General features: G+C 38.5%; 2 protein-coding genes across 3 annotated transcripts in view; one reads left to right on the top strand and one right to left on the bottom strand.

The window, feature by feature from the left end:
• The window catches only part of EXOC5 (exocyst complex component 5), a 182228-nt gene extending 181007 nt beyond the window's left edge, over positions 1-1221 (bottom strand). Inside the window, exon 1 of the mRNA XM_053697327.1 lies at positions 1041-1221. Coding sequence (XP_053553302.1) covers positions 1041-1067 — 27 coding nt within the window. The 5' untranslated portion in view covers positions 1068-1221. The remainder of the gene's footprint in view (positions 1-1040) is intronic.
• Positions 1222-1257: 36 nt separating this feature from the next.
• The window catches only part of AP5M1 (adaptor related protein complex 5 subunit mu 1), a 77496-nt gene continuing 65756 nt past the window's right edge, over positions 1258-12997 (top strand). The window contains exons 1-3 of one of the 2 annotated variants that reach the window (XM_053697330.1): positions 1258-1412; positions 3763-3854; positions 7538-8186. In XM_053697330.1, the coding sequence (XP_053553305.1) occupies positions 3787-3854; positions 7538-8186 (717 nt within the window). In that variant the 5' untranslated portion in view covers positions 1258-1412; positions 3763-3786. Of the gene's footprint in view, positions 1413-3604; positions 3855-7537; positions 8187-12997 lie in introns of both variants that reach the window. The other variant, XM_053697328.1, reaches the window with a different exon arrangement.

The raw sequence follows: 12997 nt of genomic DNA, 5'->3' as shown, positions 1-12997 counted from the left end.
TATTTAAGCATTCAACAAGCGTATGATCACTGAAAAATAGGTTTGTTGTATGTGGTTGTGCAATAAAGCTACTTTTTTTATTTGTGACTTTAGTGAGAGGCTACTTTAATAATAAGTCTCTGGGGCCTATTTAACAAAGGTCTGACGGACCTGATCCAACAGTGCGGATCAGGTCTGACAGACCTCGCTGAATGCGGAGAGCAATACGCTCTCCGTATTCACCATTGCACAAGCAGCTCTTGTGAGCTGCTGGTGCAGCGCCACCCCCTACAGATTTGCGGGAAATCGGCCAGGGGGGTGTCAATCAACCCGATCGGGTTGAATTGTGGCGATGTCTGTCCTCCTGCTCAGAGCAGGCGGACAGGTTATGGAGCAGTGGTCTTTAGACCACTGCTTCATAACTGGAGTTTCTGGTGAGCCTGCAGGCTAGCCAGAAACACGGAGCTTGATAGATATATACCCCTCTATCTTATTAAGGGTTTCAAGGTGTCCAATATATAACTGGGAGGGGGGTGGCACAGTAGCAGGAGAAGCCACCTCCCTGAAATGAGTTTTTGCAGGTTGGGATGTCTGTTATAGAGACTTACAGAATCTGTCAGTATGGTACGAATAATAATAATATTAAAAAGTTTTGCCAACACTCAGATCTATATCTACATCCTAAGCAAACTGGATCAATAACTCCCATATTGCTGTGAAAACAGATCCATTACAATGCCACCCTATCACGTGTTATCAGTGTGTTTTGGACAGATGTGACAAGCAGGGTGTTCTTCTCATTGCACAGCTGCTGCATAACCTGGAATATATCTGGAATCAACGAACAGCTCCCTGGTTCAGCCTCAGAGGGATAAGATGTCCTCGGGTTAGCCAGGATTGCCAGAGAGGAGAACACAACCACTAGCCCACAAGTGGTTACCTCTCCTCAGTGCGCGCTTAACACCTCTCACGTGCACACACACACACCCTTTATCTACTACCTTCACTATAGTACTCTGGTATGTATGAGGCCCGCAGTGGTAACTCGGAACCGGACTCACCTCAAATAGCTCAGCCGTGGTGCCCATCCCGCCGGTGCCTGCTCCTCCCCCCTCACTGCAGCAGACAAACAACCGGGGCCATGCACAACTCCCAGGAAAAGATCACAGCGCGGCCATTGTCACCGGGAGCGGCACTGGAAGTGGGGCTGTGTTCTGACAGATACCGGAAGTGGAACTGACAGAAACCGGATGTCACGCAGTGTCCTGTCTGCTACAGGAAACAGCTGATCATCAACCGGAAATGGGGCAGTGAGCTGAGAAAGTTTTCTATATTTATCTATAGTGAGAGACGCTAGTTACAAACTGTAGTACACGGTGCTGTTGTGTGTGAAAGGGCACTTCAGTGTATTGAGGGTGCAGTAGTGGCTATGTGTAAGTAGAGGGATTTGTATAGTGAGGGTGCAGTAGTGGGTATCTGTCAGTAGAGGGATTGGTATAGTGAGGGTGCAGTAGTAGGTATCTGTCAGTAGAGGGATTTGTATAGTGAGGGTGCAGTAGTGGGTATCTGTCAGTAGAGGGATTTGTATAGTGAGGGTGCAGTAGTGGGTATCTGTCAGTAGAGGGATTTGTATAGTGAGGGTGCAGTAGTGGGTATCTCTCAGTAGAGGGATTTGTATAGTGAGGGTGCAGTAGTGGGTATCTGTCAGTAGAGGGATTGGTATAGTGAGGGTGCAGTAGTGGGTATCTGTCAGTAGAGGGATTTGTATAGTGAGGGTGCAGTAGTGGGTATCTGTCAGTAGAGGGATTGCTATAGTGAGGGTGCAGTAGTGGGTATCTGTCAGTAGAGGGATTTGTATAGTGAGGGTGCAGTAGTGGGTATCTGTCAGTAGAGGGATTGGTATAGTGAGGGTGCAGTAGTGGGTATCTGTCAGTAGAGGGATTGGTATAGTGAGGGTGCAGTAGTGGGTATCTGTCAGTAGAGGGATTGGTATAGTGAGGGTGCAGTAGTAGGTATCTGTCAGTAGAGGGATTGCTATAGTGAGGGTGCAGTAGTAGGTATCTGTCAGTAGAGGGATTTGTATAGTGAGGGTGCAGTAGTGGGTATCTGTCAGTAGAGGGATTTGTATAGTGAGGGTGCAGTAGTGGGTATCTGTCAGTAGAGGGATTGGTATAGTGAGGGTGCAGAAGTGGGTATCTGTCAGTAGAGGGATTGGTATAGTGAGGGTGCAGTAGTAGATATTTGTCAGTAAAGGGATTTGTATAGTGAGGGTGCAGTAGTGGGTATCTGTCAGTAGAGGGATTTGTATAGTGAGGGTGCAGTAGTGGGTATGTATCAGTAGAGGGATTGGTATAGTGAGGGTGCAGTAGTGGGTATTTGTCAGTAAAGGGATTGCTATAGTGAGGGTGCAGTAGTGGGTATCTGTCAGTAGAGGGATTGGTATAGTGAGGGTGCAGTAGTAGATATTTGTCAGTAAAGGGATTGCTAAAGTGAGGGTGCAGTAGTGGGTATCTGTCAGTAAAGGGATTGGTATAGTGAGGGTGCAGTAGTGGGTATGTGTCAGTAGAGGGATTTGTATAGTGAGGGTGCAGTAGTGGGTATGTGTCAGTAGAGGGATTTGTATAGTGAGGGTGCAGTAGTGGGTATGTGTCAGTAGAGGGATTGGTATAGTGAGGGTGCAGTAGTGGGTATGTGTCAGTAGAGGGATTTGTATAGTGAGGGTGCAGTAGTGGGTATGTGTCAGTAGAGGGATTGGTATAGTGAGGGTGCAGTAGTGGGTATGTGTCAGTAGAGGGATTTGTATAGTGAGGGTGCAGAAGTGGGTATCTGTCAGTAGAGGGATTGGTATAGTGAGGGTGCAGTAGTAGATATTTGTCAGTAAAGGGATTGCTATAGTGAGGGTGCAGTAGTGGGTATGTGTCAGTAGAGGGATTTGTATAGTGAGGGTGCAGTAGTGGGTATGTATCAGTAGAGGGATTGGTATAGTGAGGGTGCAGTAGTGGGTATCTGTCAGTAGAGGGATTGGTATAGTGAGGGTACAGTAGTGGGTATGTGTCAGTAGAGGGAATTGTATAGTGAGGGTGCAGTAGTGGGTATCTGTCAGTAGAGGGATTGCTATAGTGAGGGTGCAGTAGTAGGTATCTGTCAGTAGAGGGATTTGTATAGTGAGGGTGCAGTAGTGGGTATCTGTCAGTAGAGGGATTTGTATAGTGAGGGTGCAGTAGTGGGTATCTGTCAGTAGAGGGATTTGTATAGTGAGGGTGCAGTAGTGGGTATCTCTCAGTAGAGGGATTTGTATAGTGAGGGTGCAGTAGTGGGTATCTCTCAGTAGAGGGATTTGTATAGTGAGGGTGCAGTAGTAGGTATGTGTCAGTAGAGGGATTTGTATAGTGAGGGTGCAGTAGTAGGTATGTGTCAGTAAAGGGATTGCTATAGTGAGGGTGCAGTAGTGAGTATTTGTTAATAGAGGAACTGGGATAGTGATTGAAGTGTATTTCCTGAGTGGTGTAGTTGGGATCTGTCACTAGATTGGTGTTGTGAGGGTGCTGTCTTTATAGACTGATTACCTGGGGCCTCTATTCTGCAGAGCTTCTATTATAGATGATATTTTATGTTTTACTTTCAGTGAGATGATTCCTTCTGGGATATGAGTGAACCGGCTGTTACTCTGGGGTAGCTGCCTGCTCTGTGTTTCAGTTACCAGATCTGTCGGAACAATCAAGTAGAGAGACAAAACCTGTGCATCTCGCAGATTTATTGAGGAGATTTGCTTTTGTTTTATAGACTTTACTGTTACTTCCTTACACCATGCCTATCCGAGGTCTGTGGCTGCTGAGCTATAAACCAGGGCAAAGCGGCATGGTGAGGTTCTCAAGGTAAATATTTACTTTGTAACCTTTCAGAATGTTACATTTATTTGCCTATTTTAGTTTCATGTTCTGCATTTTTTTAACATGATGGGTATTCTTATTTTTGAAGCTTAAAGGGACATAAAACCCACATTTTTTTCTTTCATGATTCAGATAGATTATACATTTGTAAATAACTTTCCAATTTACCTATATCGTCAAATTTGCTTCATTCTTTTGGTATCCTACTACTGGGAGCTAGCTGAAAATATTTGTAAGCCAATGACAAGAAGCATATGTGTGCAGTTACCAATCAGCAGCTTGTTCACAGCTCCTGAACTTACCTAGGTATGCTTTTCAACAAGGGGTATCAAGCGAACAAAGCAAATTAGATAAAATAATTAAATTGGAAGGTTATTTAAAATTGGATGCTCTATCTGAATCATGAAAGGAAACATTTGGGTTTCATGTCCCTTTTTTGATCTGCCAGCTGCTATTTGTTACTAGTCCAGGCTAAGAGGACGTTTCCTGACTTCTAACAAAATGCAGGATTTACACTCATCTTTGTGAGCTCTGCTAGGACATTAAAGGGACACTGAACCCAAATATTTTCTTTGGTGATTCAGATAGAGCATTCAATTTTAAGCAACTTTGTAATTTACTCCTATTATCATTTTTTCTTCATTCTCGTGCTATCTTTATTTGAAAAAGAAGACATCTAAGCATTTTTTGGGGTTCAGACCTGTGGACAGCACTTTTTTATTGGTGGATGAATTTATCCACCAATCAGCAAGAACAACCCAGGTTGTTCAACAAAAATGGTCCGGCATCTAAACTTTCATTCTTGCATTTCAAATAAAGATAGCAAGAGAATGAAGAAAATTTGGTAATAGGAGTAAATTAGAAAGTTGCTTAAAATGTCATACTAAATTATAAAAATTGAGTTTAGTGTACCTTTAAAGGGACACTGAACCCAAATTTTTTTATTTCGTGATTCAGATAGAGCATGCAATTCTAAGCAACTTTCTAATTTACTCCTATTATCAATTATTATTCCTTCTCTTGCTATCTTTATTTGAAAAAGAAGGCATCTAAGCTTTTTTTTGTTCAATACTCTGGATAGCACTTTTTTATTGGTGGATAAATGTATCCACCAATCAGCAAGAACAACCCAGGTTGTTCACCAAAAATGGGCCAGCATCTAAACTTACATTCTTGCATTTCAAATAAAGATACCAAGAGAATTAAGAAAATTTGATAATAGGAGTAAATTAGAAAGTTGCTTAAAATGTCATACTCTATCTGAATCATGAAAGAATCATTTTGGGTTCAGTGTCGCTTTAATCATAAAAATAATGTTCTACTACTATTTGTGCTACTACGTTATTTTTAAAGTGCACTTTTATTTGTAAATCAGAACTTGACAAATGCCATGGTTCTTAAAATTGTACCCGATCCCTTATAAGTTTTTGTTGTTGTTATTGTTTTTTAGTTCTATTTGTATCTTTATGTAAAATGCTTAATTGGCTTATAATTAACCATGTACCAGGCTCATTATTAATATGGATGGTTCCTATGTGCTCTTAATACAAAGAAACCTGCATTCTGGATCACATGCCACAGTTTTTGTTTAATCAATATTGGTGTAACAGTTAAAGGGACAGTCTACACCTTTAGTCATCTTAAATTCTTACCTTTAATTAAGCGGCAAATAGCCTCCTGCACCCTTTTTATATAATGCAGCAGGAACAGTAAAAAAATTATTTTAAAATGAATATTGTTTCTGGCCACTTTAAAATGACTGCTAAGCTCCGCCCAATGATGACATCACAATCTGGGATGCATCTAGGCTGCTGAATAGCATTAAAGGGACACTGAACCCAAAGTTTTTCTTTTATGATTCAGATAGAGCAACTTTCTAATTTACTCCTATTATCAAATTTTATTCATTCTCTTGGTATCTTTATTTGAAATGCAAGAATGTAATGCCGGCCCGTTTTTGGTGAACAACCTGGGTTGTTCTTGCTGATTAGTGGATAAATTCATCCACCAATAAAAAAAAGTGTTGTCCAGAGTCTTGAACCAAAAAAAGCTGATGCCTTTTTTTTCAAATAAAGATAGCAAGAGAACAAAGAAAAATTGATAATAGGAGTAAATTAGAAAGTTACTTAAATTGCATGCTCTATCTGAATCACGAAAGAAAAAAATTGGGCTCAGTGTCCCTTTAACAGTCTGTTGAATCCAACTAGTGAGCCTTTTGTGATTGGATGCTATATGAAGCCCAGATTGTGATGTCATCAGTGGGCGGAGCTTGGCAGCCATTTCAAAGTGGCCAGAAACAATATTCATTTTAAAATAACTTTTTTACTATTACTGCTGCATAATATAGAAAGGGTGCAGGAGGCTGTTTGCAACTTAATCGACGGTAAGACTTTAAGAGGACTTAGGTGTAGACTGTCCCTTTAATGTAAAATCAACCATTTTAATTTTGTTAAAGGTGCATTAAACAGTAAATAAATGCTAGATATGATGATGTATTCCAAGCCAAAGTTAGCCTGAGAATAATAGCTATGTATTTGTTTTTTAATGATAATTTTTAAATATTGAAGAAATACATGCAAAGTTTTTTAGTTTCTATAATAGTCCTTTAGTTTCTATTAAATAATTGGTGCCTCTTGTTGGAACCTAGGTTTCCTCTTATCTATCTCTTTTGCTGAGGACAATTGGGGACAGATATTAAACAGTAAATAAAGTGTCCAACCACTGAATTGTGCAAACAATGACTGTTTGAATATAACAATGTTAAAATTTCTAACAAGGTTTTTTCCCAGCTATTTAATGCACAGTTATATGTGTGACTGTTATTACCTGTTTTATATCTGTCCCTAAATGTCCTCAGCAAAAGAGAAAGATAGAGGTAAGTGTAGGTTGAAACATGGTGACACCCATTACACCGTAGAAACCCAGTAAAATTGGAACAAACACAGTTTTCAGAGTCAAATTACAGGGAAGGAGAAAAAATAAATAACAAAAGTATATTGCAGATGTGTTTGTTTTCCAGTTTCAAATATGCTTTATTGAAATACAGCATCACATAACAACAGAAATTCCTGGTATAGTGTTTATACAGAGACCACAAAAACATAAGTACAAGCGAAATTCATATAAACATTGGCATTAATTATACAGTACTCTCAGTAGTAATAAAAAAAGTGTCACGAAGCCACGTCATTTAACTAATCTGTACATTAGTGTAAAAGGAAAAAAACATTTCATTACATTATTATTATCAAAACTAAATGCAGTGGCTTGACAGGAACTGTCCATAATGCAGTATAATCCAGTGTATATACACATAAATTCCACGGGTATCTGTATTGCACCAAAAAAAAAATAATCCACCAAAAATGTCCCTATAGAATCTCCTATACTTAAATGTTATGCGATTATATATGGATAAACTTTCCTCGCATCCGTGGCAATGTGCTTATCTTTAAAAAAAAAGTGTAAAATTAATTTGTCTCAGCGAAAATTGTGATATCGCACAAGAGTCTTATCATAGCACAGTTACTATGATGCAGATATTTTTAATACACATTATTAAAAAATGATATTATAATCTCAAACTTTAATGTTCCTTTAAGAGAAATATATTGGTTACAGTTTTAGAAGTGTTTTGTTAATAAAATGTTTTGTTTTTTCTCTCTCAGACGTTATCCTACTGTAGAAAAACGAGCCAAGACTTTGAACAAAGCAAGTTATGTGAATATCCCAGAAGATAGTGATCTTCTGAAATCATTGCTTCACGAACTAGGACTGACTGATGACAACAAAAACTTTGTGGAATACAGAGATAGTTGTTCACGAATTTGCAAAACGAATGTGCACACAGTGTCAGTAACTGAAGGAAAACTCTGGCCTGTCCTTGCTATTCAAAAAGATGACTTTATTTACGTATGTCTTCCGCTAGTGGAGCAGCCGTTAAAGCCGACTCCGCCGCTTATAAGTATTAATAGCATCTCAGAAGCGTTTGCACTTTTATTGGGAATGATATCGTTCATGAATTCAGGGCAGAACAGTGAAGCAGATGTTGTATCTAAACTAGGTCAGCTCCCTCTTTTACTTACACAGGCTTGTCCTCTGGGATCACCTATAGACACAATCTTGCTTGCTTTAAGTGACAACCCAAACACTATTCCTGTGTCCTCTCAGACATACAAATGCCCGGCATGGAGAGCCACTCGACAGAAGGGTAAAGCACAGATTGAGATCAATATCACAGAAAAAGTGAAATCCACTCAGTACAACAAGGGGGATGATAGTGATATGTGGCTGGTGAATGGGACAGTGTCTTGTAAGGTACGTACATATATGTAGGTAGCTGTATTTGACTCCTATTTCTTCCTATTTTTCCAGTTCTAACACTAGTTAATTAGTTCCTATGGATAATGCCAAGATATGACATATTAGCAGAAGGTATGTGTATTCTGCTGGGGTATCTCTTTTAGGGCCACTTAAAGGGACATGAAACCTAAAATGTTTGTTTCATGATAGTACAAACCATTTAATAAATAAATAAATACATTTTTGGTATCCTTTGTTGAAAAGCAGGTAGGTAGGCTCAGACGCATGCATAAAGCACTATATGGCAGTAGTTTTGAATTAATACTTAAAACAATGTTATACAGTACATTTGCAAGAGCACTAGAAGAGAGCAGTATTTCCTGCCATGTAATGTTCCAGACACCTCCATGCTACCTACCTACCTAGGTATGCTCTTCAACAAAGAATACTATGAGAATGAAGCAGATTTGATAACAGAAGTAAAATGGAATTTTGTTTAAATTGTATGATCATTCTAAACCAAGAAATAAAAAAAAGTTTATGTCCCTTTAAATACAGCAGTACTCACATATAATGAATTATCTTGTACGATATATACATACATATAATCTTTAGCCTAAATTAATGTTTTAGTATTTTCTCTATATCATCCACTGATATATTTATGCACTCACTTTCTAGGAGTATAGTGTATAGTGTTAGCTTTATATATAGGGGGGTGCCCAAGATGTGTAATTGAAAGGGCCTTTAGAGTTGCAGGTGACTATTCATGTGTTACTGGTAGATGAATCTATCCTCCTATATAATAATATATTACTTGAATCAATGAGTTTTATGTATTCACTGTGTTCTATGTGTTACTGTACAGCATAAAGATATTTATATTCATGCATATGTGCCTAGCTCTTGTGCGTAGCTCTACTGAAATTCGTGCTTGAAGGGACAGTCTACTTGAACATTTTTATTGTTTAAAATGATAGATAATCCCTACTTATTCCCTAGTTTTGCATAACCAACACTTATATTAATATACGTTTTACCTTTGTGATTACCTTGTATCCAAGCCTTTGCAGACTGCCCCCTTATCTCGGTTCTTTTGTCAAACTTGCAGTTTAGCTAATTGGTGCTGACTCATAAATAACACCATGGGAGTAAGCACATTGTTATCTATATGGCACACATGAACTAACACTGTCTAGGTGTGAAAAGCTAATACAATGCACTGAGGTAGGTGTCCTACCTAGGTTTAGATTTCAGCAAAGAATACCAAGGGAACAAACCACATTTGATGATAAAAGTATATTGGAAAGTTGTTTGAAATCACGTGCCCTATATGAATCATGTAAGTTTAATTTTGACTTTACTGTCCCTTTAAGTACATACCTCCCTGGGTCTCTGGGACTGTCCTTCATATTTAACCAGTTTAATGCAGTGATAGTGAGCTACTGTGCAGATAGTCATTCATTTGTCCATTGCAATTTATTAGTAGTCTGGGACTGATGGAGAAACCCAGCCCAGTATGTGTGTGTGCACGTGTATAAATATTATTTCTTTCATGTAAATGGCAAGAGTCCATGAGCTAGTGACGTATGGAATATACAATCCTACCAGGAGGGGCAAATTTTCCCAAACCACAAAAATGCCTATAAATACACCCTCTCACCACACCCACAATTCAGTTTTACAAACTTTGCCTCCCTATGGAGGTGGTAAAGTAAGTTTGTGCTTGATTTTCTTCTGTGATATGCTCTTCTCAGCATTTAGAAGCCCGATTCCTCTCAGAGTACAGTGAATGTCGGAGGGATGTGAAGGGAGTATCACCTATTGAATTCTATGGTTTTCCTTGCGGGAAATCTTTTTCATAGGTTCTCTGTTATCGGTCGTAGAGATTCATCTCCTACCTCCCTTTTCAGATCGACGATATACTCTCATATTCCATTACCTCTACTGATAACTGTTTCAGTACTGGTTTGGCTATCTGCTATATGTGGATGGGTGTCTTTTGGTAAGTATGTTTTCATTTCTTAAGACACTCTCAGCTATGTATTTATGTAAAGTTCTAAATAAATGTATTGTACTTATATTTGCCATGAGTCAGGTTTATGTATATTTCCTTTTGCAGACTATTCAGTTCCAAAATTGGGAAAACATATTTAGGAAGTTATTTTTTCTTACCTGAGGTATAGTCTTTTCTTCGAAATTGACTGTTTTTCATTAAATTTCGCAGGCAAAATTAGGCTTGCGAGGCCGCAAAATGCTGATATTTATTGCATCATTCTTGGCGCGAGAATTTTTTGGCGCAAAGGTACATTCAGTGACTCAAATTCGTAATTTCCGGTGTCTTAGTTGACGCCAGCTCTCCTTGCACAAGGTTGCGTTTGCCATGACGCGAGTAGCGTCATTTCCCGATGTTGTTAGCACCAAAAAATTTAATTTTCGTTGCGCGTCTTACTTGGCGCCAAATGATTTAATTATTTAAACCCCATTTCCGATATGCCTCTTGCCTTTTCTATTCTCAGAGGGCTATGTTGTTTGCATTTTTTTCCCCATTCCTGAAACTGCCATATAAGGAAATTGATCATTTTGCTTTATATGTTGTTTTTTTCTCTTACATTTGCAAGATGTCTCAATCTGATCCTGTATAAGAAACCACTGTTGGATCCCTGCTGCCTGATAACAGTTCTACCAAAGATAAGTGTATCTGTTGTAAGTTAGCAGAGATTATATCTCCAGCTGTAGTATGTAACAGTTGTCATGATAAGCTTTTACATGCAGAGAATGTATCCATCAGTACTAGTACAATGCCTGTTGTACCTTCAACATCTAATGTACATGATATCCCTGTGAATATAAAAGATTTTATTGCTGATGCGATTCAGAAGGCTTTGTCTGCTATTCTGCCTTCTAATAAACGTAAAAGGTCTTTTAAAACTTCTCATAAAGTTGATGAAATTTCAAATTACCGACAACATACTGAATTATCCTCACTGATGAGGATATGATTCAGAAGATTCTACCTCCGATATTGACACTGACAAATCTACTTTTCTCTTTAAGATGGAGTATATTCGTTCCTTGTTAAAAGAAGTGTTGATTACTTTGGATATGGAGAAAACTAGTCCTCTTGGTACTAAAACTAGTAAACATTTAAATTCTGTTTATAAACCTCCTGTGGTTTCTCCACAGGGTTTACAGTTCCTGATGCTATTTCTGATATGATTTCAAATGAATTGAATAGGCCTGGTACTTCTTTTATTCCTCCTAGGTTTAAAAAGTTGTATCATTTGCCAGCAGTCAGATTGGAGTTTTTGGGAAAAATCCCCAAAGTTGATGGGGCTATTTCTGCTCTTGCCAAACGTACTACTATCCCTATGGAAGACAGTACCTTTAAGGATCCTTTAGATAGTAAACTTGAATCTTATCTAAGGAAAGCTTATTTATATTCTGGCTGTCTTCTCAGGCCTGCCATTTCTATGGCTGATGTTGCAGCTGCATCAACTTTCTGGATGGAAAGTTTAGCTCAACAGGAAACAGATCCTGATTTGTCTAGCATTGTTCGCTTGCTTCAACATGCTAATCATTTTATCTGTGATGCTATTTTTGATATCATCAAAATTGATGTTAATGGGACACTATACCCAAACATTTTCTTTCATGATTAAGGTAGAGAATATAAGATTAAACAACATTCTAATTTACTTCTATTACCTAATTTGCTTCATTCTTTAGATATACTTTAATGAAGAAATAGCGATGCACACGGTAACCAATCGCAGGAGGCATCTATGTGCAGCTACCAATCAGCAGCTACTAAGCATATCTAGATATGCTTTTCAGCAAAGAATATCAAGAGAATGAAGCAAAATAGATAATAGAAGTAAATTAGAAAGTTGTTTATAATTGTATGCTCTTTCTAAATCATGAAAGAAAAAATTTGGGTTTCATGTCCCTTTAAATCTATATCTTTAGCTATTTTAGCTAGAAGAGCTTTGTGGCTCAAGTATTGGAATGCTGACATGGTATCTAAGTCTAGATTACTATCTCTTTCTTTCCAAGGTAACAATTTATTTGGTTCTCAGTTGGATTCAATTATTTTAACTGTCACTGGGGGGGAAGGAAGTTTTTTTTACCTCAGGATAAAAGATCTAAGGGTAAATCTAAAGCTTCTAATCGTTTTCGTTCTTTTCAACAGATTAAGGAACAGAAACCAAATCCTTCCCCCAAAGAATCTGGTTCCAATTGGAAACCTTCTTCAAGTTGAAATAAATCCAAGTCTTCTAAGAAACCAAAGCCAGCCCCCAAGTCTGCATAAGGGTGCGGCCCTCATTCCAGCTCAGCTGGTGGGGGGAAGATTAAAATTTTTCACGCGTTTCTCACGCATTCCAGCAAATACAGTGAAGGCTCAGGCTTTTCTGAAGTGTGTTTCAGATCTAGAGCTTTCAGGGGTAATCATACAAGTTCCGTTTCAGTGTCTGGGGTTTTATTCAAATCTATTCATTGTCCCAAAGAAAGAAAATTCATTCAGGCCAATTCTGGATCTGAAAATTTTGAATCGTTTTGTAAGAGTGCCAACTTTCAAAATGGTGACTATAAGGACTATTCTGCCTTTTGTTCAGCAAGGTCATTATATGTCCACGATAGACTTACAGGATGCATATCTTCATATTCCGATTCATCCAAATCACTATCTGTTTCTGAGATTCTCTTTTCTAGACAAGCATTACCAATTTGTTGCTCTTCCATTTGGCCTAGCGACAGCTCCAAGAATTTTTTTCAAAGGTTCTCGGTGCCCTACTCTCTGTAATCAGAGAACTGGGTATTGTGGT

Source organism: Bombina bombina, chromosome 1 (genome assembly GCF_027579735.1).
Source record: "Bombina bombina isolate aBomBom1 chromosome 1, aBomBom1.pri, whole genome shotgun sequence".
Lineage (NCBI taxonomy): Eukaryota > Metazoa > Chordata > Amphibia > Anura > Bombinatoridae > Bombina > Bombina bombina.
The sequence above is the reverse complement of the archived record's forward strand: the minus strand, read 5'-3'. Positions and strand labels throughout refer to the sequence as shown.